Source organism: Bos taurus, chromosome 21 (assembly GCF_002263795.3).
Source record: "Bos taurus isolate L1 Dominette 01449 registration number 42190680 breed Hereford chromosome 21, ARS-UCD2.0, whole genome shotgun sequence".
NCBI classification, from domain to species: domain Eukaryota; kingdom Metazoa; phylum Chordata; class Mammalia; order Artiodactyla; family Bovidae; genus Bos; species Bos taurus.
Window position 1 is genome coordinate 25,005,259 of NC_037348.1, and position 27,413 is coordinate 25,032,671.

The following is a 27,413-nucleotide window of genomic DNA, read 5'->3' on the forward strand; positions in this document are numbered from 1 at the left end:
TCTCTTCACGGCTGCTCCAGCAAAGCGCAGCCAATGCTCCCTACCTTGGACAAGGGGTATCTCCTCACCACCACCCTTCCTGACCTTCAACGTGGGATAGCTCCTCTAGGCCCTCCTGTGCCCTTGCAGCCACAGCGTGGGGTTGGTCTTCCCGGCCACCGCAATTCCTGATGCTGTCCCATCATAAAGAAGGCATTACTGAGATGAATAGTGTCCTTAACCTACATCTTTAGATATAAATATAGATGTTTCTTAAATATATTCAAGCCAAAGATATATTACCAAGGTATAGTTTCAGTTCAATTCAGTCACTCAGTCACGTCTGACTCTTTGCGACCCCATGGACTGAAGCACACGAGGCTTCCCTGTCCATCACCAACTCCCGGAGTTTACCCAAATTCATGTCCATTGAGTCGGTGATGCCATCCAACCATCTCATCCTCTGTTGTCCCCTTCTCCTCTTGCCCTCAATCTTTCCCAGCATCAAGGTCTTTTCCAGTGAGTCAGTTCTTTGCATCAGGTGGCCAAAGTATTGGAGCTTCAGCTTCAGCATCAGTCCTTCCAATGAATATTCAGGACTGATTTCCTTTAGGATGGACTGGTTGGATCTCCTTGCAGTTCAAGGGACTCTCAAGAGTCTTCTCCGACACCCCAGTTCAAAAGCATCAATTCTTTGGCGCTCAGCTTTCTTTATAGTCCAACTCTCACATCCATACATGATTACTAGAAAAACCATGGCTTTGACTATACGGACCTTTGTTAGCAAAGTAATGTCTCTGCTTTTTAATATTCTCTCTAGGTTGGTCATAGCTTTTCTTCCAAGGAGCAAACATCTTTTAATTTCATGCCTGCAGTCACCATCTGCAGTGATTTTGAAGCCCCCCAAAATAAAAGTCTCTCACTATTTCCCTATTTCCCATGAAGTGATGGGACCAGATGCCATGATTTTAGTTTTCTGAATGTTGAATTTTAAGCCAACTTTTCCACTCTGCTCTTTCACTTTCATCAAGCTCTTTAGTTTTTTGCTTTCTTCCGTAAGGGTGGTGTCATCTGCTTATCTGAGGTTATTGATATTTCTCCCTGCAATCTTGATTCCAGCTTGTGCTTCATCCATCCTGGCATTTTGCATGATGTATTCTGCATGTAAGTGAAATAAACAGGGTGACAGTATACAGCCTTGACATACTCCTTTCCCGATTTGGAACCAGTCTGTTGTTCCATGTCCAGTTCTAACCGTTGCTTCTTGACCTACATAAAGATTTCTCAGGAGGCAAGTAAGGTGGTCTGGTATTCCCATCTCTTGAAGAATTTTCCACACTTCCTTGTGATCCACATAGTCAGAGGCTTTGGCAGAGTCAATAAAGCAAAAGTAGATGCTTTTCTGGAACTCTCTTGCTTTTTCGATATCCAGTGGATGTTGGCAATTTGATCTCTGGTTCCTCTGCCTTTTCTAAATCCAGCTTGAACATCTGGAAGTTCAATTCATGGTTCACGTACTGCTGAAGCCTGGCTTGGAGAATATTGAGCATTACTTTGCTAGCGTATGAGATGAGTGCAATTGTGCAGTATTGTGAGCATTCTTTGGCATTGCCTTTCTTTGGAATTGGAATGAAAACAGACCTTTTCTAGTCCTGTGGCCAGTGCTGAGTTTTCCAAATTTGGCATATTGAGTGCAGCACTTTCACAGCATCATCTTTTAGGATTTGAGGTAGCTCAACTGGAATTCCATCACCTTCTCTAGCTTTGTTCATAGTGATGGTTCCAAAGGCCCACTTGACTTTGCATTCCAGGATGTCTGCCTTTAGATGAGTGATCATACCATTGTGGTTATCTGGGTCATGAAAGGCAACTTGAATGGAGTTGTGGGCCATATGTTAGTGACTCAGTCGTGTCCGACTCTGTGCGACCCTGTGGACTGCAGCCCACCAGGCTCTTCTGTCTATTGGGTTTTCCAGGCAAGAATACTGAAGTGCCTTGCCATTCCCTTCTCCAGGAAATCTTCCCGACCTCCGGATCAAGCCCACATCTCCTGCATTGCAGGCAGGTTCTTTACCACTGAGCCACCAGGGAAGCCCTGTGGGCCATATAGTATAGTCTGAAAACACAATTCTTTGGTTCCTGGAATGTTCTTCCTACCCTCTTTTCATGTTTTGGATCTTAAGTAGAAGTTCTTGTGGGAACCTTTTCCAGCTCTTTTTGTCAGGGACCCCAATTATAGATTGTTACAGAACCATGTACTTCAATTTTGTGGAACTGGTTTCCTTAAGCTTGAATCTATTCAAACAATGGTAATAAAGGCCCTGCATCTCAGCTCTATAGTTTATAACTCTAGTAATTTTTGCCTGAAAACAAACTAAGACAAATATGAAGACTTCTTCCTATCTGTCCCTTAAAAACTTAATCGGTTTCTCGTTTAAGAAGGGAATTGAGCATGTTGTTAGCCTTCTGTCTGTTCCAGTTAAAATGACTATATAGAGAAATACAAAAGAAATAAACCCATTACAGTGAAGACAAAAAGGGAGAGAGGTTGGAAGGCAGTGTAGAAAAGGGACAAGGCAGTTGGAAGTGTGTTGATAATGAAGTGGAGTGGCTGGAGCCCAGAATCCAGAGAAGGAAGAGCTGTGGTGGAGGTGGGGGCTGTCTTTCCTGGCTGAGCCCCAGCATGGCTCTAGGTTGAGAGCTGGTGGTGAGCAAGGTGAAATGAGAAGGTCATCCCCTCAACCAGCTCTTGTATGCTAACCATTGCACGCCACCCCCACCCCTGCCCCTGCCCCCGCCCCCCTCCGCAATAGCTGACAGTCTCCTCTTGACAGAAACTAGACAAACCACCTGGGGAGAACGAGGATGCTGGCTTATCTTAGGGAATTCAGGGTGATGGCATTGAAAGGGGGTGGAGGAGGTGTGGTATCTGACCTAAAGGCTGCTTTCCCACTCTCAGGTAAGGTGTCAGACGAGCCTCCCACATACACAGCTCCCCACCCACCTCTCCATCTTGGAGAAGGTTTTAGCTGGAAAGCAGTCCTGCTTACACAACAGCAAAGAAAACACACCAGCTACTGGAATGGTCACTGGAGATAATCATTAAACTTTGACGTATAAGGACAATCAGAATATGAATGAATGATAAAGACCAAGAACAGCTGGTCCTCAAGGAAATAGGTAATTCAGGGAACAGAAAGGAACTTTTAAAACTTGGAGACTGAGAACATTTTTCACATCCATAAAAATGAGACATGGTACTGTGGAGTTAAAAAAAAGTACTCAAGAGGCAAGAATGCTTAGAAATTTAACTGTATGATTGCTAGGGGAAAAATAGAAGGGCTGGAACACTTGAAATCTTGTGAAATATAGAGGAAAATAGAGATAAAAAATGAAGCAGTATAAAAAATAAATAGCTAATGTTTACTAAGTATTTGTGTGTATTTTAACTGATACTAATCCTCACCAGAGCATTATGAAGAAGATACTGTTGTACAAATCTCTTTAACAGAGAGGAGCACAGTGATAACTTATTTAAAGTCATGTAGCTAGGAAGTGATAGATTCAAACTCAAGCAATCTCTTCTTGAGTCCAGGCAAATTAAGAGGGCTCCCACCTGACTGGCCTGAGAGTCTAACACTGAAAGCAGTCAGAGCCCAGAGATGGTGTGTTATGGTAGACAGCTCTTGTGTTTCCTCAGCCTGTTAACCCATCTTTAAAATGCAGGTAGCAGCACCTCCCTTCTTTGTGAGAGGATTAAATGAATTGGCATCTGTCACATGATAGAGACTCAACAAATGCTAATTTTCCCTCCTCTTTTTATTCATCCCCCTACCCCTAACTATAAGAGACTTAAGGTTTTTTTTAATTCTGTGCACTCATCACTAAATGACATGTGTCATTAAGTGAGTATTATGAGGGTGGTACAGATGGATGGCTTGAAGGGTTTTGGAAAAATGTTTGAAAACAATGTAATCTTGAAAAACAGCAACCTTTACTTTTGCACCTGAGTTGTAAGGGAGTCACTCAATTGTGTCCGACTCTTTGTGAACCAGGCTCCTCTGTTCATGGGATTCTCCAGGCAAGAATACTGGAGTGGGTAGCCATACCCTTCTCCAGGGGATCTTCCCTACCCAGGGATCAAACCCCGGGTCTCCTGCATTGCAGGGAGATTCTTTACCATCTGAACCACCAGGGAAGGATGGGAGTGAACAGCTTCCACTGGAAGTAGTTGTAAGGATAATGATCTTATTGGAGGGATGCCAGCATTTGGTTAAAGTGGGAAGTTGGGGGATGTAACCAGCTAGAATTTGATCTTGGGCAGTGATTCTGGCCACCAGAATAGAGAAATTGAAAAGCAAAGAAAAGGGACATGAACTAGAACCTCCTTTCCTCACTCACTCTACTGTATAGTGTTCTGAAAGATATTCATGGTTCTAAGTCTTAATACGTATTGCTAAAATAAAATACTTGTTCTCAGTGCCTTATTTCTCCAGCACCCTCAGCTGCTCTGAGTGTAACTGAGAATTGGGCAGTAAGCTCAAGGGTCTCTGAGGAACGGCAGAAGAACTAAAATGAATATGCAGTAGCTTCAGTATAATTCAGCAGGAACTGCCCAGGTCTTCTCTGAGATTCTTATCCTCTGTGTGTACTTCTAGGAATCTGATTTATCTAGTAACAGGTAGAATCAGCTCCTGAGGCGGTGGGTAAGGTGGTATTGGTTTGGTAGTATTTCAAGAGAAAATTGGACTTATATACCCAAAAGCACATAGCAGTATGGGGTTATTTAAGATATCATTAAACTGTTTTATTCTTCTGAACCCCTGTACTCTAGTCTTTGGTCATAATACTAATTCTGGGATAATAAGGAAAGGTTAAAAGATGCCCAGAATAAGAAGATACCATCATCAGGAAATAAATGGATGTTTTGACATTTAGAGATGTGAACTTAAGCTGTCTGTAAGTTTGTTTAAGTGAACATTTTTTGATGAAGAAGAGAGAAAGCTGCTCTGGAGTGCTAAAAGGCCTTTAAAAATTTGGCTTGAAGACTTAACTTTAGTCTCTATAAATGGAGACTGCCTACCTCTCAGGATTGAGTCAGAGTAAAATGAGGTGATGTATGTGCAAATAACCTGGGAAGTCTGATGTGCTTTTCAAGTTATTTTTCACTTTGCTCATTATCTTTTCAAATATTCCTCAGAGACTTAACTCCAATGGATTGCTTGTCTAAAACCCTCCTGACTGTCTCTGCAATTTCCACTTGCTTCCCAGATTTCTGTATTCAGATGAAGTTCAAATTGGCCCAGAAACAGTTATGACGACTCTTTATACGGCTAAGAAGTATGCAGTCCCAGCCTTGGAAGCTCCTTGTGTGGAATTTCTCACCAAACATCTCAGGGCAGATAATGCCTTCATGTTACTTACGCAGGTAAGTTGATGTAGCTAAGGTATGTATCTTTTAACTTTAAAAATTGTGTTTAATTGTATATGAATGTTTAATATTTCCTGGAGAATTAGTCTGAGATCATCCTTTTTAAAGCATATGAAGTCTTCTGATTTCATTGAGGGAAATATATCAGGTTCATGTGATTTTAGAATAGAAAAACAAAGTAGAGTTAATATATCATATAGGTGAAGAAACTGAAGAAAGTGTTAGTCACTCAGTTGTGTCCAACTCTTTGAGACCCCACAGACTGTAGCCCATCAGGCTCATCTGTCCGTGGAATTCTCCAGGCAAGGATACTGGAGTGGGTTGCCATTCCCTTCTGCAAGGGATCTTCCTGACCCAAGGATCAAACCCAGGTTTCCTGCATTGCAGGCATCGCAAGCAGGTTCTTTACCGTCTGAGCCAAGCCTTAATGTAAATAGGGTGTTTCATCTCTGTAAAGTTACATAGCTGTTTAGGGTTGGAGTTGAGAGTAGTGTCCAGCGTTGTTTCTGCTGTGATTGAGAGTAGGAGAGTATGAAGCTTTCTGGACCTTAGTGCTCTATTTTTGTTGGGTCTGAAATTAACATTGAGTATTTCAAGTCCAGAGCACTTGTAAGATTTACTGTATTCTGTCAGCTTGGTGACCCACTTCTGGAGGGTTTAGAATTTATTTTTATTTTTGAACACCAAAAACATTTTGTATTGGGGTATAGCCAATTAACAATGTTGGGATACTTTCAGTTGAACAGCGAAGGGCTCAGCCGTAGATATACATGTATCCATCCTCCCTCAGACTCCCCTCCCATCCACACTGGGACAAAACATTGAGCAGAGTTCCATGTGCTATATAATAGGTTTTTGTTGGTTATCCATTTTTAATATAGCAATGTGTACATGACTTTTCCAGAGTCCTCAACTGTACCTTCCCCCTGGCAACCATGAGTTCATTTTCTAAATCTTTCTGTGAGTCTCTTTGTGTTTTGAAAGTAAGTTCATTTGTATCATTTCTTTTTTCATTCTACATGTAAGGGATGTCATATGATATTTTGGAGAAGTTAAAATTTAAGAATATTCTTTCTTTGACACTTATGAAAATTTTCAACGAGTATACTTTAAATACAGAAAAGTGCACACATCATGATACGTGTATAGTCTGAATATTTACATACTGAACACATTTATGGAACCATTAACCAATTCTCAACATACACTATCTAGCACTTGTTAAATGCCTATAATCTGAGCTTCATACTTGAGATATAAGTAAATCGATTTTTTTTTTCTTAGATAAGGTAATGATACCCTTTTACGAATTGTTTACAAAAATCCTAAGCTAGTCTGTAACTCAGTGCCAGGTGGTGAATTGTGTCCTCAGAATTCACATGTTGAAATTTTAATCCCCAGGACCCTCAGAATGTGACCTTACTTGGAGATAGGGTCTTTACAGAGGTGAGAGAGTTAAAATGAGGGGGGTGGGGGGGGTGTCTAAGTTGATAATATGTAATCCTGCTGAATATTAGTAGTGGAAATAATCACAGATATTCCTTAACTTAACCCTCTCATTTTCCACATGAAAAAACTAAAACCTGACTAGTTAACTACCTGCCCAGAGTCTCACAACAGGCTGGGTGGAGTCAGACTTGTTTCCCATTGTGCATGCATTCTGTCACATCACAAATGATGATACTTCTTTTTGTAAATCTTTGGTCATTGAGTATTTATAGTTACAGAAGAAAGAACATGCTGATGTCACCTCTTCTTGGACATAATCACAGAACTCCATGTCTGTGTGTATTGTACACCAGACACAGGTTATTCCATTTGTATATATTATCACATTTACTCCTTCTTTAAGCTGTGATGATATTTATTATTATTATTATCCCCCTTTCAAAGATGAAATAGAAGCTTAAAGAGGTAAATGTCTAACGTAAGGTAAGATAGCAAGTGGTAAAAGGTCTCAACCTTAAACCAGTAGAGTATGGTGATATTGATAATAACTGCAAGATGTATTGAGTGACTTAGTGTGTGCCAGGTCCCATTCTAAATACTTGGTATGCATTAATTCATTTAATCTTTACAATAACTTTAGGAGTTGTAGCTATCCTCGGTGAAGATTTTCTTATCATCCCCTTTTTATATAGAAGCACAGAGAGGTGAAATAACTCAATAAAGATTATATAACTAACAAGTGATATCTGTTGTTCAGTTGCTAAGTCTCATCCGACTCTTTTGCGACCGACCCCATGGAATGAAGCCCGCCAGGCTCCTCTGTCCGTGGGATTTCCCAGGCAAAAATACTGGAGTGGGTTGCCATTTCCTTCTCCAGGGCATCTTCCTGACCGGGGAATCACTTGCATCTCCTGCATTGGCAGGTGGATTCTTTACCACTTGCATTTTTTTTTTCCTTTTCTGAACTTGTGATGAAAATCTAATGAAGAAGTTGATCATCATGATTCTTTGTTGTCTGAAGAATTTTATTGTGTGTGAAGAGGGTCACTTAACTACTTTCATTTTTTTTAATTCAGTCATAAAATTTAGAAACCAGTAGGACTTTCCTAGCTGTCCAGTGGTTAAGGCTCCGAGCTTCTACTGCAGAGGGCTTGGGTCAGATGGATCCCTGGCTGGGAAACTAGGATCCCATGTGCTACACGATGTGACCATAAAAAGAAAAATTAGAAGCCAATAAATTAAACTTTGACAATGAAAATCCACTTTCTAGTTCAGTAAGCCAAAGTCAGCTGTATACTTTTGCTCAACATGTATCTTACTTTCTTTTGCTTACCATTAAGTTTCTGGGATTCATTCCTGTTGTTATAGATCTACACACAGCAATATGGGCCTGAAAGTCTGCATTTCTAACAGACTTTCAGATGATGCCGGTGCTTCTGAACCTCATTTTGAGTAGCAAGGCTTAACATATGTCACTGAGGAAGAAAGGAACTTTTCAGTGCTTTGTTGGTCTTAGAACTCAACATTACTCCAGATTTTTCTTTGGTGGGGTCATGTGAATTAGCCCATGAATTGTCATGTGAATGTCTTGTTCCTGCCAAGTGAATCATTTGAACTGAGCATGTTCATTTACTTGAGAGGACCTATGCCAGCATCCCTCTAAAACAAAGAACCAGTGTGCTGTCCCAGCGTGGATTACATAGGGAATACACTCTGGGGCAATATAGTCATTAAAAATAGTGCCACACTCAAATTTAGAGAAAACTAGTTTTACTCCAAAGTAGCAGCAGTAGATTCCCAGGCAAATATGACATCGTATTGAAAGACTGAAAATATTGCTACTCTGAATAAAATAACTTTTACCAAAAATTATTTTTCCTAAAAGTAAAATAATCCATTTTTCTGCATAAATACTAACTCAACTATAAACACTGAGTTGGCCAGCTAGAATATCTGCCAACATTAGAATTTTACTTACTTTTAAACTTGTTTTTTTGAATTATAATGTACATCCAGGTAAAGCACATATTATAAGTTTGACTTCTGACTTCTTAAAGCTCAGCTTTGCAGAAATCATATAGCAGTTGACTCTTGACCAACATGGCCTTGAACTTAGTGGTAAAAAATTACACATGTAAATTTTACCACTAAGTGGTAAAAACTAGTAAATAGTGCATGATTTGTGGTTGATTGAATTCACGGATATGGAAGAACCTCAGATGCAAAGGTCCAACTGTAAGTTCTGTGTGGATTTTCAACTACACAGAGATCAGTGCCCCCAACCTGCAAGTTGTTCAAGGGTCAGCTGTATACTCTTTTGCTCAACATATACATTACTTCGTTATGCTTACCATTAAGTTTGTGGGATTCATTCCTATTGCTGTGTGTAGTTGTAGATCGTTCATTCTCATTGTATAATATCCTATCATGTGAATTTACTTATTTGCTTTGCTGTTTGTTAGGCCTCGTTTTTGCTTAGGTTCCCAGAACCTTAATGTTCTAAAATTTTTGTACTTTATTCTCTTCCCCCCAATCAAACAGGAAATGGTGGAAAAAATCTGTTTGTACTGGTATGCTTGACAATTGATGTTATCATTTAGTGAAAAGATCCTAAGACTGGGCTTTAAGGGCTGGCTTCTCCTGTGGCTCAGCTGGTTAAGAATCCGCCTGCAATCCAGGCGACCTGGATTCAATCCCTAGGTTGGGAAGATACCCTGGAGAAGGGAAAGGCTACCCACTCCAGTATTCTGGCCTGGAGAATTCCCTGGACTGTATAGTCTATGGGTCGTAAAGAGTCAGGCACAACTGAGCGATTTTCACTTTCACTTTGCAACATAGCTGGCTAGAGTCAGTGCACCTCTCTGAGCCTCTCTTTTCTCATGTGTATAATGGGAAGATGTCTGCCTTATCTACCCTAGAGTGTTTCACTAAGGATCAAAATATGTAATATATAAGTGCATATATATACATATAAAAATAAAATAACAGTTGTTAATGGTAATTGAATTGTTATCTTTTGGACATTTGTGCTTTTCGCTTTTATTTCGATTTTGAAATGAAAGTTTTAAGCATATTATAATTGTATTTTAAGTATGAGTTTTTATATAATTGGCAGTTATAACTGTTTACAGTATTACCGTTGAATATGGACAGTCTGAAGTTAGAATAACTGTGAAAATAACTATCTTTTTATATGTTTAGGCTCGTTTATTTGATGAACCTCAGCTTGCTAGTCTTTGTCTAGACACAATAGACAAAAACACAATGGATGCAATAAGTGCAGAAGGGTTTACTGATATTGACATAGGTAAGTTCACTGTGAATTAAAATGTTAACCTTTTAAGTACAGTAATGTGTTACTAGTGAGCCTTGTTGGCAGAGGAGCTGTTTTTAAATCAGTGGTTTTTCCAAGTGATTTTTAAGTTAGTCTCTTTAAGAGATTTGCTTTATTTTGCTGAAATAGTCCTAAAAGTCTTAACTACCTCATTGCCTTTTAAAAGATATCAGATCAAACAAATTTTCATGCTCACCATATGCATAGCATTGTATCAGGGCCCTATAAGAAATACAAAGATGGGTAAGATTTTTATTTTTTTTTCTTTAGGAAACTCATCTATTTGGAGTATCAGGGAAGAAATATGTGAAAATTAAGATTAAGACATTACATAGAAAAGATGACATATGGCAAAATGTCTTTTTTCCTTTTCGGAACTAGATACATAGAAAATAATTACTATGCAAATCCAAAATGTGAATAGAGCTCCTCATAATGGGATGTTAGGAGAATCTTGGCACAGGAAGTTCTGACATGGGCCTTAGGGAATGGATAGTATTTGGGTAATGAAGAGGGGAGGGCATTAGAGGCAGGTAGAACCACATGAAGAAAGCGTGTGTAGAAGATGGGCAGTGCAGGGCAAGTGAAATCCAGGGTGTGGGGGCCATGTAGTCACAGACCCAGGAGTTTGAATTTTGTCATGTAGGGTAGCAGAAAGAGCGGATCCAGCCTGTAACTCTAAATATCATCATCATCTAATGAGCTCAAAATATCTTTTATCTTATACTGGGCTCCAAATTTGTGTAGCCAACTATTTACTTTACATCTTCATTTGGAGCTTTTATAGGCATTTCCAATAGCACAGCTAAAAGAAAGCCATTGATTGTCCCATACTCCCTGTTGTCTTTTCTGTTCCTTTCCAGTGTTGTTGTTGTTGTTGTTGTTGTTGTTGTTGTTGTTGTTTTAACTCTTCCTTAATGGCACCACCATGCATAACTAAAAACCTAGAAGTTATTTTTAACTACTCTCTTTCATACCCCACATGCAGTTTATCAGCACATGTTCTCTGCTCTCCAGTCAAAATGTATGCTGAGGAAATTCCTGGTGATCCAGTGGCTAGGAGTTGGTGCTTTCATTGCTGGGCCCAGGTTCAGTCCCTGGTCGGAGAACTAAAATATGACAAGCTGTATGGTGCAGCCCACATCCCACCCCGCTAAAAAATAGTATCCTGAGTTCTGACTATGTCTTACTTTGTCTGTTGCTCCCACCTGGTCTAAGTCACTGTTCTCATTCACCTGGATAAGCTCTGTGCTCTCCTGTTGTCTCCATGCTGCCACTCACTCTTTTTTTTACTTTATTTTTATTTTTTATTGGAGTATAATTGCTTTACAATGCTGTATTGGTTTCTACCATATGACATTGTGAATTAGCTATCAGTGTGTATGTGTACCCTCCCTCTTGTGCCTCCCTCCCACCCCTTTAGGTCATCACAGAGCACCTAGCTGTGCTCCCTGTGCGATACAGCATCTTCCCACTGGCTATCTGTTTGCATACGATGAGGTGTATGTTTCAGTGCTACTCTTTCAACCCGTCCCACCCTCTCCTTCCCCTATTGTGTCCACAATTCCCACAGACACATCTGTGTCTATTCCCGCCCTGCAGATAGGTTCATCAATACCATTTTTCTAGAGTCCATATATATGCATTAATGTATGAATATTTATTTTTCTCTTTCTTGCATTTCACTCTGTATAACAGTCTCTAGGTTCATCCACCTCAGATCAACTGACTCAAGTTTCTTCCTTTTTATGGCTGAGCAATATTCCATTGTATATGTGTACTGCAACTTCTTTATCCATTCATCTGTTGGTGGACATCTATGTTGCATCCGTGTCCTGGCTGTTATAAATAGTGCTGCAGTGAACATTGAGGTACAGGAGTATTTCTGAATTACGGTTTTCTTATGGTATATGCCCAGTAGTGGGATTGCTGGGTCAAGTTGTTTCGTCGCTCAGTTGTGTCCAACTGTGACCCCATGAACTGCAGCACACTAGGCTTCCTGTCCTTCTTTGTCTCTTGGAGTTTGCTCAGACTCATGTCCATTGAGTCAGTGATGCCATCCAACCATCTCGTCCTCTGTCACCCCCTTTTCCTCCTGCCCTCAGTCTCTCCCAGCATCAGGGTCTTTTCCAGTGAGTTGGCTCTTCACATCAAGTGGCCAAAGTATTGGAGCTTCAGCATCAGTTCTTCCAGGGTTGAATATGCAGGGTTGATTTTCTTTAGGATTGACTGGTTTGATCTCCTTGCTATTCAAGGGACTACAGAGTCTTCTCCAGCTGGGTCATATGGTAGTTTTATTCCTAGTTTTTAAAGGAATCTCCATACTGTTCTCCATAGTGGCTGTATCAATTTACATTCCCACCAACAATGCAAGAGTGTTCCCTTTTCTCCACACCCTCTCCAGCATTTATTGTTTGTAGATTTTTTGATGATGGTCATTCTGACTGGTATGAGATGATACCTTTTTGTGGTTTTGATTTGCATTTGTCTAATGGCAAGCAATGTTGAGCATCTTTTTGTGTGTGTGTTGGCCATCTGTATGTCTTCTTTGGAGAAATGTCTGTTGAGGTCTTCTGCCCATTTTTTGATTGGGTTGTTTGTGTTTCTGATATTGAGCTGCAAGAGCTGCTTAAATTTTGGGGACTAATCCTCTGTCTGTTGCTTCATTTGCAGTTATTTTCTCCCAACCTGAGGGTTGTCTTCTCATCTTGTCCACTCACTCCTGCTTTCATCCTGTCCATTCTCTACACAGCAGCAAATTATATCACCTCGGCTTCCAGTGTCTTCCCACTGCAATTAGAGTAAGATTCAAATCGCTTACAAAACTTAGAAGATCCTGCATGATTAGGCCTTTTATTAGGGTAGGCCACGCTTGGGCATGGTGTTCATAACAGATATACCGCAAAATGCAAGCTCAACACATTTGCACAGATAAACCCCCCAAATGCGTACTGTTTCCAACACAAAGAAATTTATTTCACACTCACACAGCAGTCCGAGGCAGTATCCCTGGCCGGTGATTAGCTTTCTGCTACTTCCTGTGGCTGAGTTATTATCTGTACCTTGCTGACAGATGGGAAAACACCCACGTTTTATGAGCTTTGGCCTTGAAATGGCACCCTCGTTTTGGCTCTTACTTCACTGGACAGAATTCAGTCACCAGACCTCTCCTCACTTCAGGGGAGGTGAGGAGATGCACATGATTCACATCCCAGGAAGAAGAGAAAACAGAAGTTTTGTAAAGAGCTGGCAGTCATTACTTACCCTCTCTCTCTCTCACCTGTCCCCTGCCATTCTTTTCCTCATTCGCTGTGTTCCATATACACTGGCCACAGTTATTTTGATTTTTTGAGCCTTTGTATTTGCTGTTCCTTTTGATTGGAATCCTTTTCCCCACTCTAAATCTTTGTATTATTGTTGTTCAGTCACTCAGTCGTGTCTTACTCTGCAACCCCATGGACTGCAGCATGCTGGGCCTCCCTGTCCTTCACTATTTCCCAAAGTTTGCTCAGACTCATGTCCACTGAGTAAGTGATGCCATCCAACCATCTCATCCTCTGTTGCCCCCTTCTCCTCATGCCCACAATTTTTCCCAGCTTTAGGGTCTTTTCCAATGAGTTGGCTCTTTGTATCAGATGACCAAAGTATTGGAGCTTCTTTGTATGGCTACCTCTTTCTGATCATTCAGATCTTAGGTTAAAGGAGACCTGAGATGCGCCATCTCACACCTACTTAAAGTAGATACCACATTCCCCTAAACAATCCCTGTTCCATTATTCAGATTTATTTTTCTCTTAATATGTATCACTCTCTGAATATCTTGTCTGGGTCTTTGTTTATGTATATGTTGATTGTCGACCTTCCCCTTCTAGATTGTAAACTTCTTAAACTCTAAACTCCTTTGTCTTGTTTACCACTATACCTTCAACACTGAAAGCAGTAGAACACAATACGTGTTCAGTTAATATTTGTTAGACTGATTGGCTGTGTCTAGAATGTTGCCTTTCCTTCCCATCTTGGCTGGTTCTTACTCAGTCTTCATGTCTTGGCTCAGATTATAACTCTGCAGAGACTCCTTTCTTAAAAGCTGCAACCCTCCCCCTTCCATGAAATTTAATATATTCCTGTTTACAGTAACATCTCTGTCTTGGTTTGCCTGTCTATTGCGTATTATCGTGGGAAGGATTTATACTCTTCCTGCATTATCCTGAAGGGCAGGCACTACATTAGGTTCCTCCCCAGCACCTGCACATTGTGTGCTCTTGAGTTTTTGTTGAGTTACTGGATGTTTGAGAGCCCTGAACACTCCACCTGTTGGCAAGGAAGCATGACTCAGTCCCTGTTTCTTTCCTTTGAAGGGGCATCAGGTGCTCCATGTCAGTCCACTCACGTGAAATAATGCTGCTGGCATCAGGGTGACTCACTCCCAGAAGCTGTTTTGTAAATAGCTTCTACATTAGTCATGCCATTGGGTCCTGGAAGTCTTGAAGTAGCTCCTTGCACAGGATGAAAACCCCATAAATATTTGTTGATTGAATTTGACTCGGCAGTGGTTTATATTAAACCCAGTATTGTATTATGTATATAAATATAATCTTATGTGCTTTCATGATCTTTATTAGGCTCTCAGCTGTCATTTCTTATTATAACACATCCATCAATAGAAGACCTGTGTGTTCTCACCTCATAGTCTAGTTTGTCTGAAGTGTACTTGTTAAGACTTGGGAATGAAAGAGCAGTCTAGGAGCTGAGAGGAAGCAAGCCCTGGCTTCAGGAGCTTTTTTTCAATAGCTGTTTTACATTCTGGGGGTGCTTTTTCTCCTCTGGCGTTTGAATATGTGCTCTAGAGGGATATGCTTACCTTTTTACAAGTAGTGAGATACTGTTTCTCTTGCAGCATTCTGTCAAAGGAAAAAGATAATATATCCTTTGATAGAACAGAATCAATTTACATTATGCCAGGGGCAGTATAATGTGCCTTTTTTTTTTTTAAGTCTTTAAGTTTCTGTGTTTATCTTTTCTGCAGTTACTAGCATACAAGGTAGCATACAATGTAAGTTGGAAGTTGTCTATTTTTCTATTGAATGATTAAATACTATGGTAATGATGTTTTCCTAATTCTACAACTATTGAGGTATACTGATTTACATTCATTTTCTGGGTTTTCCTGGGGCCTTAGTTTATACACATCTACTCAGCTGTTAGAGAAGAAAAAAGCTTGAGTTTATGAAAATCAAAGGGTTATGTTTAACCTTTTCATTTTTAACATACTCTTGAGCCCCTTCTGTGTTCTAGGGACTGTGACGTCTTTGCTGGAATGATACCTGTGTTTGTTATTAAATCTATATTTGGTTCTGGTATGAATGTGTAGGCCACTGCAGAATAAAATTTTGTTTTTAACAAATTTTTCTGAGGTGTGTGTTTCTGGGCAATTTAACTGTATTTTAATGTTTTCATTGATTTCTACAATATAGCATCCTCATTTTTATTTAAACTTAAAATACAATTGTTAGATATTTTGTAATAGTGCCTACTGTATTGAGGGTCTTTAGAAAATCTTGAACAATCTCTTTTTTTTTTTTTTTAAAGAAACAAAGCTTTCATTTTGGCCATTTGAGAAAGATACCTAAAAAATGTTTTACTTTGCTTGTCCTTATTAAACAATACATATTGACTATAATTTAAGATTCTTCTGGTTATTAGTAGTCATTATTATCAATATCAGTTATTGTAAACTGAAGCCGTCAGGTCTCTGAAGTTCTTTTAACATCTCTCTCTCTTTGTGTAGAAGACTCCACACCGTCCTTTTCAAGTACTTCTGTCTACTTTTCAGAGTTTTCCTCTCTTCTTGTCCCTGTTAGATTGCAGCATGTCATCTCGTGTTAATGAGTTAGCCTCTAAAGCCCTTTTCTCTGAACTTACTGCTTCTGGTCTACTGTAGCTTAAAAATAACTCAGCCTATTTTAATTTTGCCCATGATAAGAGGAAAGGATTCTGAGTGAGGGCCTGAGTTACGGTCATGACATTTATACTCAGATGTCAAATAGGACTTCAGACTTAGTACGTCCAAAATTAAACTTCAGCCTCTCCCCACTTCCTCTCCCCACCCTACTTCTGCATAGTTGCTCTCATCTCAGTTGGTGCCACTGTCAGCCCGCCATTGCTTACCATCAACCTGAAAGTTACCCTGGACTTAGGCTTCCTGTCACCCCTTTATCCAATCTGTTAGGAAGTCTCCTGTCTCCTTTCAGAATATACCGTGAATCCTATCATTTTTCACCACTTCTGTCTGGTCCAAGCCACCATTACCTCTCACCTGGAACCCCACAAGAAGCTCCCTACTGATAGTGTTTCCACTTTTGCCTCTGTTACCATCTCTTCTCATCACAGCTTCCAGAGTGGTCCTTGTAGAGCATAAAATGTCACAGCCCAATACCCTCCAGAGAGGTTCCCTTTTTCACTCAAAAGCCAAATGATCTGCAGGATGCCTTATGAATGCATCCTGCTTCCCCCGTGTTCTAGCTTCCTCACCTCCTACTTTCCCCTCTTGCTCACTCACTTCCCACCACACTGGCCTCCTGGTTCTTCCTCCGACACGCCAGGCACGCCCTCATAAGAGACCCTTCACACTGGCTGGTCCTGGAGTGCTGCTTCTCTCGAGATGTCTATCTGGCCTACCAACCCTGACCCAAAGCCTCCTTCAGATCTTAGCTCACATGAGGCCAATCCAAACCATCCTGTTTTAAGCTCCATTTCTGATTATTCCACTTACCCTGCTATTTTTTCCTACATTTCTTATTTGACACATTATAACTTACTTATGTGTATTTAATGTTTCTCCCATTAGAATGTAAGCTCCATGAAGGAAAGAATTTTTAAACCTTTTTGTTTAATGATGTATCCTTGGTGTCTAAAATAGTACCTGACACGTTGTGAGTGGTTAATCAGAAATATTTGCTGAATGAATGAATTAACTGTAATCTGTAGACTCTATGAATTTGTTCATTACTGATTGGGAGCCTTTTACTCTGACTTATTATTCTTATCCTGGATATTTAAGTATGCTTGTAAATGGCATGAAATATATGAGGAGATACTGTATCTACATAATAGATATGATAACAAGTTCAATATTAGCTTTCTGGTAATTTTTTAAAGAATTCTTTGCAGTTCCTTTAATTCTTTAATATTTTTAAATGTAGAATCTATAGCTTTAAATAACCTATTTTTTATTGAGAGTTGAAATTTTAATATAAGCGTATTTGTCAGTATTTTGTTAAATAGCAAAATATTCCTAATTTGATTTATTTTTGTAAATTACTTGTAGACACACTCTGTGCGGTTCTAGAAAGAGACACTCTAAGTATTAGAGAATGTCGACTTTTTGGAGCTGTTGTACGATGGGCAGAAGCAGAATGTCAAAGACAACAATTGCCTATGACCTTTGGAAACAAGCAGAAAGTTCTGGGGAAAGCACTGGCCTTGATCCGCTTCCCATTGATGACCATTGAGGAGTTTGCGGCAGGTAAGGCTGTAACTTGTCCAAAATCTACTTGAAACTATTGCAATGGGCAGTCAGTCTCCCTCTGCGAGAGAGAAAAAGAAGCTATTCATGTATATACATTTGTGTGTGTAATGTCCTCCAGTTCTCCTGATAGCCCTTGAAGATATATTGTAGGTTATATATCTTTTAAAAATATTATGAATACATAGAAGTTATACGGTATCTTATAGGTTTAAGAATGGAACCTGGGAGGGGTTAAGCACCTTACCCAGAGTTACAGTGACAGATCTTTCTGACCCTTAAGGTTGATGCTTCTTAGTTCTATGACCAGTTCTTATTTCCCATATCAACACTGAGTATATTCTGCTTCTAAGTCATGGCCAGATTGATTTAAAAGAAAAAAATCTCATAATTGTTTACAGTTATACTTCTTTATGTTTATTGGCCATTTGCATTTTTTTCTTAACATTCATGACTTTTATTCTGTTGAGGTATTCAAATTTTTCTTATTATGTTCCAGTATTCTCCCAAGTTGTTGTTGCTGGTTGGAATCATTTTTTTCTTTCTGTAAATTGTTTATAACATCTACCTAGTAAAGTGGATAAATACTGTGAACACACCTATGTAACCACACATACCACTTTATAGTACATTATCATATCCCTCCAGTCTCCTTCATGCATGTCTCTCCTAGTCTTTCATCTCCCTCCCAAAGGTGACAACTTTCTGGCTTCTATAAATGAGTTTTGTCTGTTTTTAAACTTATTATAAAGGAAGCCATGCATTCAGCATGTATTCTTTTGTGTGTGGCTTCTTTCTCTTGACATTATGTCTGTTAGATTCATCTACGTGGCTGTGTGTGGCACAACCACACACTTTTTCATTGCTGCATAGTCTGTATGGATGAACCATGATTTATTTATCCACTTTACTGTTGGACGTTTGTGTTGTTTCTATATGGGACCATTGATAACATTCTTATACCTGTGGCTTGGTGTGTATATGTGAACATTTCTATGAGTGGGAGCAGTATAATTGCAGAGTTGCAGAGTGTACATATGTTAGCATTGGTAGATCCTACCAAACAGTGGCCCAAAGTAGTTGTAACAGTTCACAGCCAAATACCAAACTTAGTCAAGTGTTCATTCCAGTTGCCTCATATCCTCTCCATTCAGTTCAGTCACTCAGTCGTGTCCAACTCTTTGCGACCCCATGAATCGCAGCACGCCAGGCCTCCCTGTCTACCACCAACTCCCAGAGTTCACCCAAACTCATGTGCATCGAGTCGGTGATGCCATCCAGCCATCTCATCCTCTGTTGTCCCCTTCTCATCCTGCCCCCAATCCCTCCCAGCATCAGGGTGTTTTCCAATGAGTCAACTCTTCCCATGAGGTGGCCAAAGTATTGGAGTTTCAGCCTCAGTATCAGTCCTTCCAATGAACACCAAGGACTGATCTTCTTTAGGATGGACTAGTTGGATCTCCTTGCAGTCCAAGGGACTCTCAAGAGTCTTCTCCAGCACCACAGTTGAAAAGCATCAATTCTTTGGCGCTCAGCTTTCTTCACAGTCCAATTCTCACATCCATACATGACCATTGGAAAGACCATAGCCTTGACTAGATGGACCTTTGTTGGCAAAGTAATATCTCTGCTTTTTAATATGCTATCTAGGTTGGTGATAACTTTCCTTTCAAGGAGTAAGCGTCTTTTAATTTCATGGCTGCAATCACCATCTGCAGTGATTTTGGAGCCCAGAAAATTAAAGTCTGACACTGTTTCCCCATCTATTTGCCATGAAGTGATGGGACCGGATACCATGATCTTAGTTTTCTGAATGTTGAGCTTTAAGCCAACTTTTTCACTCTCCTCTTTCACTTTCATCAAGAGGCTTTTGAGTTCCTCTTTACTTTCTGCCATAAGGGTGGTGTCATCTGCATATCTGAGGTTATTGATATTTCTCCCGGCAGTCTTGATTCCAGCTCGTGCTTCTTCCAACCCAGCGTTTCTCATGATGTACTCTGCATATAAGTTAAATAAGCAGGGTGACAATATACAGCCTTGACGTACTCCTTTTCCTATCTAGAACCAGTCTGTTGTTCCCTGTCCAGTTCTAACTGTTGCTTCCTGACCTGCATATAGGTTTCTCAAGAGGCAAGTCAGGTGGTCTGGTATGCCTGTCTCTTAAAGAATTTTCCACAGTTTCTTGTGATCCACACAGTCAAAGGCTTTGGCATAGTCAATAAAGCAGAAATAGATGTTCTTCTGGAACTCTCTTGCTTTTTCGATGATCCAGCGGATGTTGGCAATTTGATCTCTGGTTCCTCTGCCTTTTCTAAAACCAGCTTGAACATCTGGAAGTTCACGGTTCACGTATTGCTGAAGCCTGTCTTGGAAAATTTTGAGCATTACTTTACCAGCGTGTGAGATGAGTGCAATTGTGTGGTAGTTTGAGCATTCTTTGGCATTGCCTTTCTTTGGGATTAGAATGAAAACTGACCTTTTCCAGTCCTGTGGCCACTGCTCAGTTTTCCAAATTTGCTGGCATGTTGAGTGCAGCACTTTCACAGCATCATCTTTCAGGATTTGAAATAGCTCAACTGGAATTCCATTACCTCCACTGGCTTTGTTCAGTGTATATAATCTGACAGAAGACTTGTATCCAGAATATGTTAGACACATATATAATGTGTGTATATACAGTTAATATCCCCCAGTCTGTGAATTGTCTTTTCATTATCTTAATGCTGTCTTTTTATAAATAGAAGATCTTAATTTTAATGAATTAATTTATCAATCTTTTTGTTTAAGGTGAAGGCTTTTTTTGTCTTCCTTAAGAAATTTTACCTGCCTCAAGGTGATAAAAGATATTCTCTTAAGTTTTCGTCTAGGAAGTTTATTGTTTTTCATTTAACTTTTCAGTCTGTAATCCAATTGGGTTTTTGTTTTTTGTGGTTTTTTTCCCCCACACACGTGTGTGGTGTGAGGTTAGGGGTCAAGATTCATTTTTTCCCCATGCGACTATGTATTAAAAACTACCCTTGCCTCCATGCCCAGCAGTGCTAAAGTGACTCTTTGCAACCCCATGGACTTTAAGCCCTCCAGGTTCCTCTGTCCATGGAATTTTCCAGGCAAGAATACTGGAGTGGGTTGCCATTTCCTCCTCCAGGGGATCTTCCTGACCCAGGGATTGAACCTACGACTCCCACATTGCAGGCTGCTGCTTTGCTGTCTGAGCCAGCGACAATGATAGTGAGAGTGAAACTTGCTCAGTGTCGGACTCTTTGTGACCCCATGGACTAATTCTCCAGGCCAGAATACTGGACTGGGCAGCCTTTCCCTTCTTCAGGGGGTCTTCCCAAACCAGAGATCGAACCCAGGTCTCCTGCATTGCAGGTGGATTCTTTATCAGCTGAACCACAAGGGAAGCCCAAGAATACTGGAGTGGGTAGCCTATCCCTTCTCCAGCGGATATTCCCTACCCAGGAATCAATCCGGGGTCTCCTGCCTTGCAGGCGGATTCTTTAGCAACTGAGCTACAGCAGTGCTAACTTTTGTAAATCAACTCACTATATATGAATGAATCTATTTCTGTAATATTTATTTGACTCTGCTGTTGTATTATTTATACTTGAACCAATCTGTGGAGTTTTCATTTCTGTAGTTTTAAAGTGAATTTTGAAATCTGATAGTGAAAATCCTCTAGCTTTGTTCTTCTGTATTATCTTGGCTATTCTTGGTCTTAAGTATTTTCATATAAACAATTTAAGCAGCTTTTTAGTTTCTACCCCAAAAAAAAGTCATGGGTTTCTGATTGGAATTGCATAGAATCCATTGATTGGTGTGGGAATAATTGATATTTTTATGATACTCTGTTTTCTAATCCATAAACTTTGATTTAAGTCTTTAAACATTTCTCTTAGTAGTATTAATATTTGAGTTTTCTGGTAGCCGTCTTGCATATTTTTTGGTAGGTTTATTCTGTACATATTTGGCTTGCTAAATGTTATTACAGTGATTGTTTTTTTAATTTTCATGTCCTAATTGTTTGCCAGTGGAAGTGCAGTTGGTTTTCCTGTATTGACTTTGTATCTAGTGACCTTGCTAAAATCACAAATTCTAATAATTCATTTGTAGTTCATTGTGCATAGTCTACATGTACAGTTAGGTGATCTGCAAACAATGATAATTCTGTTCTTCCCTTCTAATCCTTAAGACATTTCTTTTTCTTGCCTTACTGTATGACTTAGAAGCTTGAGCATGCTAAGAGGTATGGATAAGTAGATATCTTGTATTATTTCATCTTAGGCAGAACGTTTTCAGTATTTCCCAACAGAGGAATTTATGCTTGCTGTAAATTTTTTGTAGATAGCCTTTATTGGATTAAGAAAGTTTCCTTCTATTACTACTCTGCTAAGAGTTTTATTGTGAATTTTATCAAATGTTTCTCCTCTGTTGAGATAGTGATGCAGTTTTCCCCTTTAATTTTCTTAATATGAATTGTTTGATTTTCCAAGTTAAACCTTTGGATTCCTTACATAAACCAGACTTGGTTGTCATGCATTATTCTTTTTATATATTACTAGATCCTCTTTACCAAATTTAAAAAATATTTTAAGGACTGCTTCATGAGTGAAATTAGTCTATAATTTTCCTTTCTTGTAATGAAATTATCAGATTTTTGATTATCAAGTTTATGCTGGACTCATACAAAACTAAGGAATATTTCTTTTTTCAGTATTCAAGAGTTTATATAAAACTGGTGCTATTTTTCCTTAAATGTTTAGGGCAACTCATCAGTGAAGCTATCTGGATCTAGTGTTTTCTTTGTGGAAGTATTTTAATTAGAGATACAATTTCTTGAGTAGAGTAAGACTTTTCAGGTTTCCTCTTTTTGTAACAGTTTCATCTAGACCTTTAATTTATTAATGTGAATTTCATAATATCCTTTTATTATCTCTGTGAAATCTAAATTATGTCCCCTATTTCATTTCTGATAGTGATTTATTGTGCCTTTAATCAGCCTTGCCTAGGAGTTTATCCATTTTGTTAGTTTTTTCCAAGAACTGACTTCTGGCTTTATTAATTTCTTTATATATGTTTTCCATTTCACTGATTTCTGCTTTTTTCTTTATTATTTCCTGTAATTTTAATTTGCTGGGGATTATTTACTTAGTCATTATGACTTTTTGAGATATACCCTAAACAGTGGCATTCAACTTTATTCTTTTCATGTCTAGTTTTCTGTCTAAACATCCATTTTTCCCCCAGAAATTTTGATATGTTGTATTTTCATTGCCATTCAATACAAATTATTTTCATGGTAATATTTTTTTGATCCAAGGGCTATAAATACATAGCTTAATTTTCAAATATTTGGGCATTTTTCTTCCCAACATTAAGACAGAAATTTCTCTTTAACTGTTTATCTCTTAGCAGCTCCTTTCTGCTTGGTTTCTTGGTGTCATGGTTTTCTCTTTCTTGTGCATAGCTTAGGAATTGACCAATACTTCAAGGAGAAGTCATGCACAAGATGTTGATCTTGTTTGTCTATTAAGTATTCTCTTCCAGATCATTGTCTGGCTGCCTTGGTGGCTTTTTGTCTCTTCAGTTGAGTGAGGACTACAGTTTCTAGATTGCCCGTTTCTGTGTGACATTAAAGCTCTGTGAAGCAGATCAGCAAGTATTCCAAGGGGAAAGTGATGACAAATATAGGGCTTAATCTCAGTACACTTTGCTTCTGAAACACTGTCTCAGTTGTTCACTGTTAATGTGAAATAACTGTTTTATGTACTGTTTCATCTATGGTTCTCCAGGCAAGAATACCAGAGTGGGTAGCCATTCCCTTCTCCAGGGGATCTTCCCGACCCAGGGATCGAACCTGGGTCTCCTGCATTGCAGTCGGATTCTTTACCATCTGAGCCACCAGGGAAGCCCATAGTTGTTCTCAAACGTAGGCTGTTCCATCCCACAGACTTCTTAATATTTTTATGTAGTCAAATAACATTTCTTCTTTTGCTGTAGTGCATGCTGTTTTCTGTTGTGCATATTATTCTGTATTATATTTTTCAAAAATGTTTTGGGGAGAATTCCCTTTATATTCTCTTTTTTGCTACTGTGTGTGTTTAACACTTTTTTTTCCTTCTAGAGATTAGGAAATAATAAATTTGCATTTAATTTTTTCCCTTTCAATTTTATTAATTCTCCATTTCATAATAAAACAGTATTTATTGGCCTTTCTATTTCAGATATAAATGTTAGTATGGTGTTTCATCCTTTCACCTTTTGACTACTTTAGGTAGATTGTACACCCACACAACATGCTGCAAAAATACAACTCTCTTAGACTTAACTATAGGTTGTATTGGTTTTAGTGCTCATCCCGAGTGTATTCCTGATTACTTTCTTTAGACAGGTATATGGTATGTATCTGAAAGTGTTTTTCATGATCTGAAGACTTCTTTTTTCAACTAAGGAAATTTTATTATACAGGCATTCCTTGGAGATAGTGTGGGTTAGATTCCAGACCACCGCAATAAATGGAATATCACAGTAGAGTGAGTCACACAAATTGTTTGGTTTCCCAGTGCATATAAAAGTTATATTTACACTATATTGTTGTCTATTAAGTGTGCAGTAGTATTATGTCTTAAAAAACAAAGTGCATAACTACATTTAAAAAGACTATTGCTAAAGAACACTAGAGCCTTTAGCAAGTCATAATTTTTTTGCTGGTGGAGGATCTTGCCTTGATGTTAGTGGATGCTTACTAATCAGGGTGGTGGTTGCTGAAGATCAAGGTGGCCTTGGCAATTTCTTGAAATAAGACAACAGTGAAATCTGCCACATTGATTCCTTTTACAGATTGTTTCCTTTCACAAGTGATTTCTCTGTGGTAGGCAATGCTGTTGAATAGCATTTTACCCACAGTAGAACTTCTTTCAAAATTGGAGACAACCCTCTCACACTCTGCTTTATCAACCACGTTTATGTAATACTGTAAATCCTTTGTTGTCATGACAACAGTCTTCACAGCATATTCACCAGGAGGACATTCCGTCTCAAGAAACCTCTTTTCTCATCTGTAGAAGCAGCTCCTTATGTGTTCAAGTTTTACCATGAAAGTGTAGCAGTTTAGTCACATTTTCAGGCTCCACTTCTAATTCTAGTTGTCTTCCTGTTTGTACCACATCTGCAGTTACTTTCTCCACTGAAGTCTTTGAACCTCTCAATGTTACGCATGAGGGGTGCAATTTACTTCCTCTAAACTTTGTTTGGCTTTGATATTTTGACTCTTCCCATAAATCATAAATGTTCTTAGTGGCATTTAAAATGGTGACTCCTTTCCAGATTTTCAGTTTACTTTGCCCAGATGCATCAGAGGAATCTGTAGCTTTACAAAATGTACTTCTTAAATAATAAGGCTTGAAACTCTACACTCTTTGATCCAGATTTAGCATAATTCTTAAGGACCCTAGGATTTTCAGATTGGTGAATGAGCCTTGAGTTCAGCTGAACGTCACCAGCTGTATTAATCCCTAGCAAGAGAGTCAACCTGTCCTTTGAAGGCAGGCATTGACTTCTCCTCTCTAGCTGTCAAAGTCCTAGATGACATCTTCTTCCGATGGAAGGCTGTTTGTCTTCATTGAAAATCTGTTGTTTTGTGTAGTCACCTTCATTAATTATCTTAATTAGATCTTCTAAATAAGTCATTTCATCTTCTATATCAGCTACTTCACCTTGCCCTTCTATGTCAGGGGGCAACTTCTTTCCTTACACCTCCTGAACTAACCTCTGCTGGCTTCAGATGTTTCTTCTGCAGCCTCCTCACTCTTCTCAGCCTTCACAGACTTGAGGAGAGTTAGGCCTTGCTCTGGATTAGACTCTGGCTTAAGGGACTGTTGTGCCTGGTTTGATCTGTCCAAACCACTCAAACTTCCTCCACATCAGCTTTAAGGCTATATCGCTTTCTTATTATTTATGTGTTCAGTGGAGAAGCACCTAATTTTCTACAGGAATTTTTCCTTTGCATCCATAGCCTGGCTAATGTTTGGTGCCAGAGATCTAGCTTTTGACGTGCCTTTCTCATTCAGCTTAATCATTTCTAGCTTTTGATTTAAAGGAGACATGTGTGACTGTTGCTTTTTTTTGAAACACAGGAGGACACTGTAGGGTTGTTAATTGGCCTTATTTCATTATTGTTGTATCTCAGAAGGAGATGGGAATGGCTGATCAATGGAGCAGTCAGAACACACACATTTATCCATCAAGTTCAGTCTTATGGGTGTGGTTCAAAACTATTACAGTAGTAACATCAAAGGTAACTGATCACAGATCATCATAACAAATACAATGGAAAAGTTTGAACTGTTGTAAGAATTACCAAAATGTGACACAGAGGCACAAAGTGAACAAACGCTGTTGGAAAAATGACGGCAATAGACTTGTTTGGTGCCACAAACCTTTAATTTGTGGGAAAAAATAAAAATATATCTGCGAAACATAATAAAGCGAGATGTACCAGTACCTTGAATTACTGCATCATCCTATTTTTGTTAGTTCTTAGGAATGCTAGTTACTATATGTTGAACTCTGCTTTTTATCATCCATTTTAATAACGTTTAACATTTTAATTCTTTTGTCTTACCTCTTGTTATTCTCAGAAAGTTACATGAGTTTTCACCTCCATCTCTCTTCTGATCTTATGCAGTTCCAGTTCTATTGTTTTTTTCCCCCTCTAAAATGCATGTTTTAAGTTTGTAATTGTATTTTTTCTTCTTAACAGTCTCTATTCAGACTATTCTCTATCCAGAGATTCCAAATGAACCATAGGGCACACACATATTTTGTGTGTGATATTTTAAAATATTTTATTAAAAATTAGGGTGTTTTCTGTTAAAATATGATTTATAGCTTCCTAAACCAAATTTCACTGCAGATGGTGATTGCAGCCATGAAATTAAAAGACGCTTACTCCTTGGAAGGAAAGTTATGACCAACCTAGATAGCATATTCAAAAGCAGAGACATTACTTTGCCAACAAAGGTCTGTCTGGTCAAAGCTATGGTCTTTCCAGCAGTCATGTATGGATGTGAGAGTTGGACTGTGAAGAAAGCTGAGTGCCAAAGAATTGATGCTTTTGAACTGTGGTGTTGGAGAAGACTCTTGAGCATCCCTTGGACTGCAAGGAGATCCAGCCAGTCCATTCTAAAGGAGATCAGTCCTGGGTGTTCATTGGAAGGACTGATGCTGAAGCTGAAACTCCAATACTTTGGCCATCTCATGTGAAGAGTTAACTCATTGGAAAAGACCCTGATGCTGGGAGGGATTGAGGGCAGGAGGAGAAGGGGACGACAGAAGATGAGACGGCTGGATCGCATCACCGACTCGATGCACATGAGATTGGGTAAACTCCGAGAATTGGTGATGGACAGGGAGGCCTGGCGTGCTGCGGTTCATGGGGTTGCAAAGAGTCGGATGCAACTGAACTGAACTGAACTGAAACCAAATTTCTAGTGTATTGCAATCTCTTATTTAAATTGTTTTTCCAGCCTTGGAAGAGATCTCCTGGCATCTTTTATGAGGAATAGCATTTATTCCTGGGTAAATTTAAGCAGTTTGGAGTTTTCTCAGAAGCAGTGAGTGAGAGAAGTATAGCATGTGAGATGCTGCTTTCACAACTCTTCAAGTCTTAACTCCTGCCCTCTGCTAATTTCAAA

The 27,413-nt window shown here is 39.2% G+C and overlaps 1 protein-coding gene across 4 annotated transcripts in view; it reads left to right on the top strand.

Annotated features, from left to right (window-relative positions):
* The window catches only part of BTBD1 (BTB domain containing 1), a 51,827-nt gene that overhangs the window by 9,902 nt on the left and 14,512 nt on the right, over positions 1 to 27,413 (top strand). For 2 of the 4 annotated variants that reach the window (XM_024981800.2, XM_024981799.2), the window contains exons 2-5: positions 5,251 to 5,407; positions 6,812 to 6,856; positions 10,061 to 10,166; positions 17,521 to 17,718. In XM_024981800.2, coding sequence (XP_024837568.1) covers positions 5,251 to 5,407; positions 6,812 to 6,856; positions 10,061 to 10,166; positions 17,521 to 17,718 — 506 coding nt within the window. 4 annotated transcript variants of the gene reach the window in all.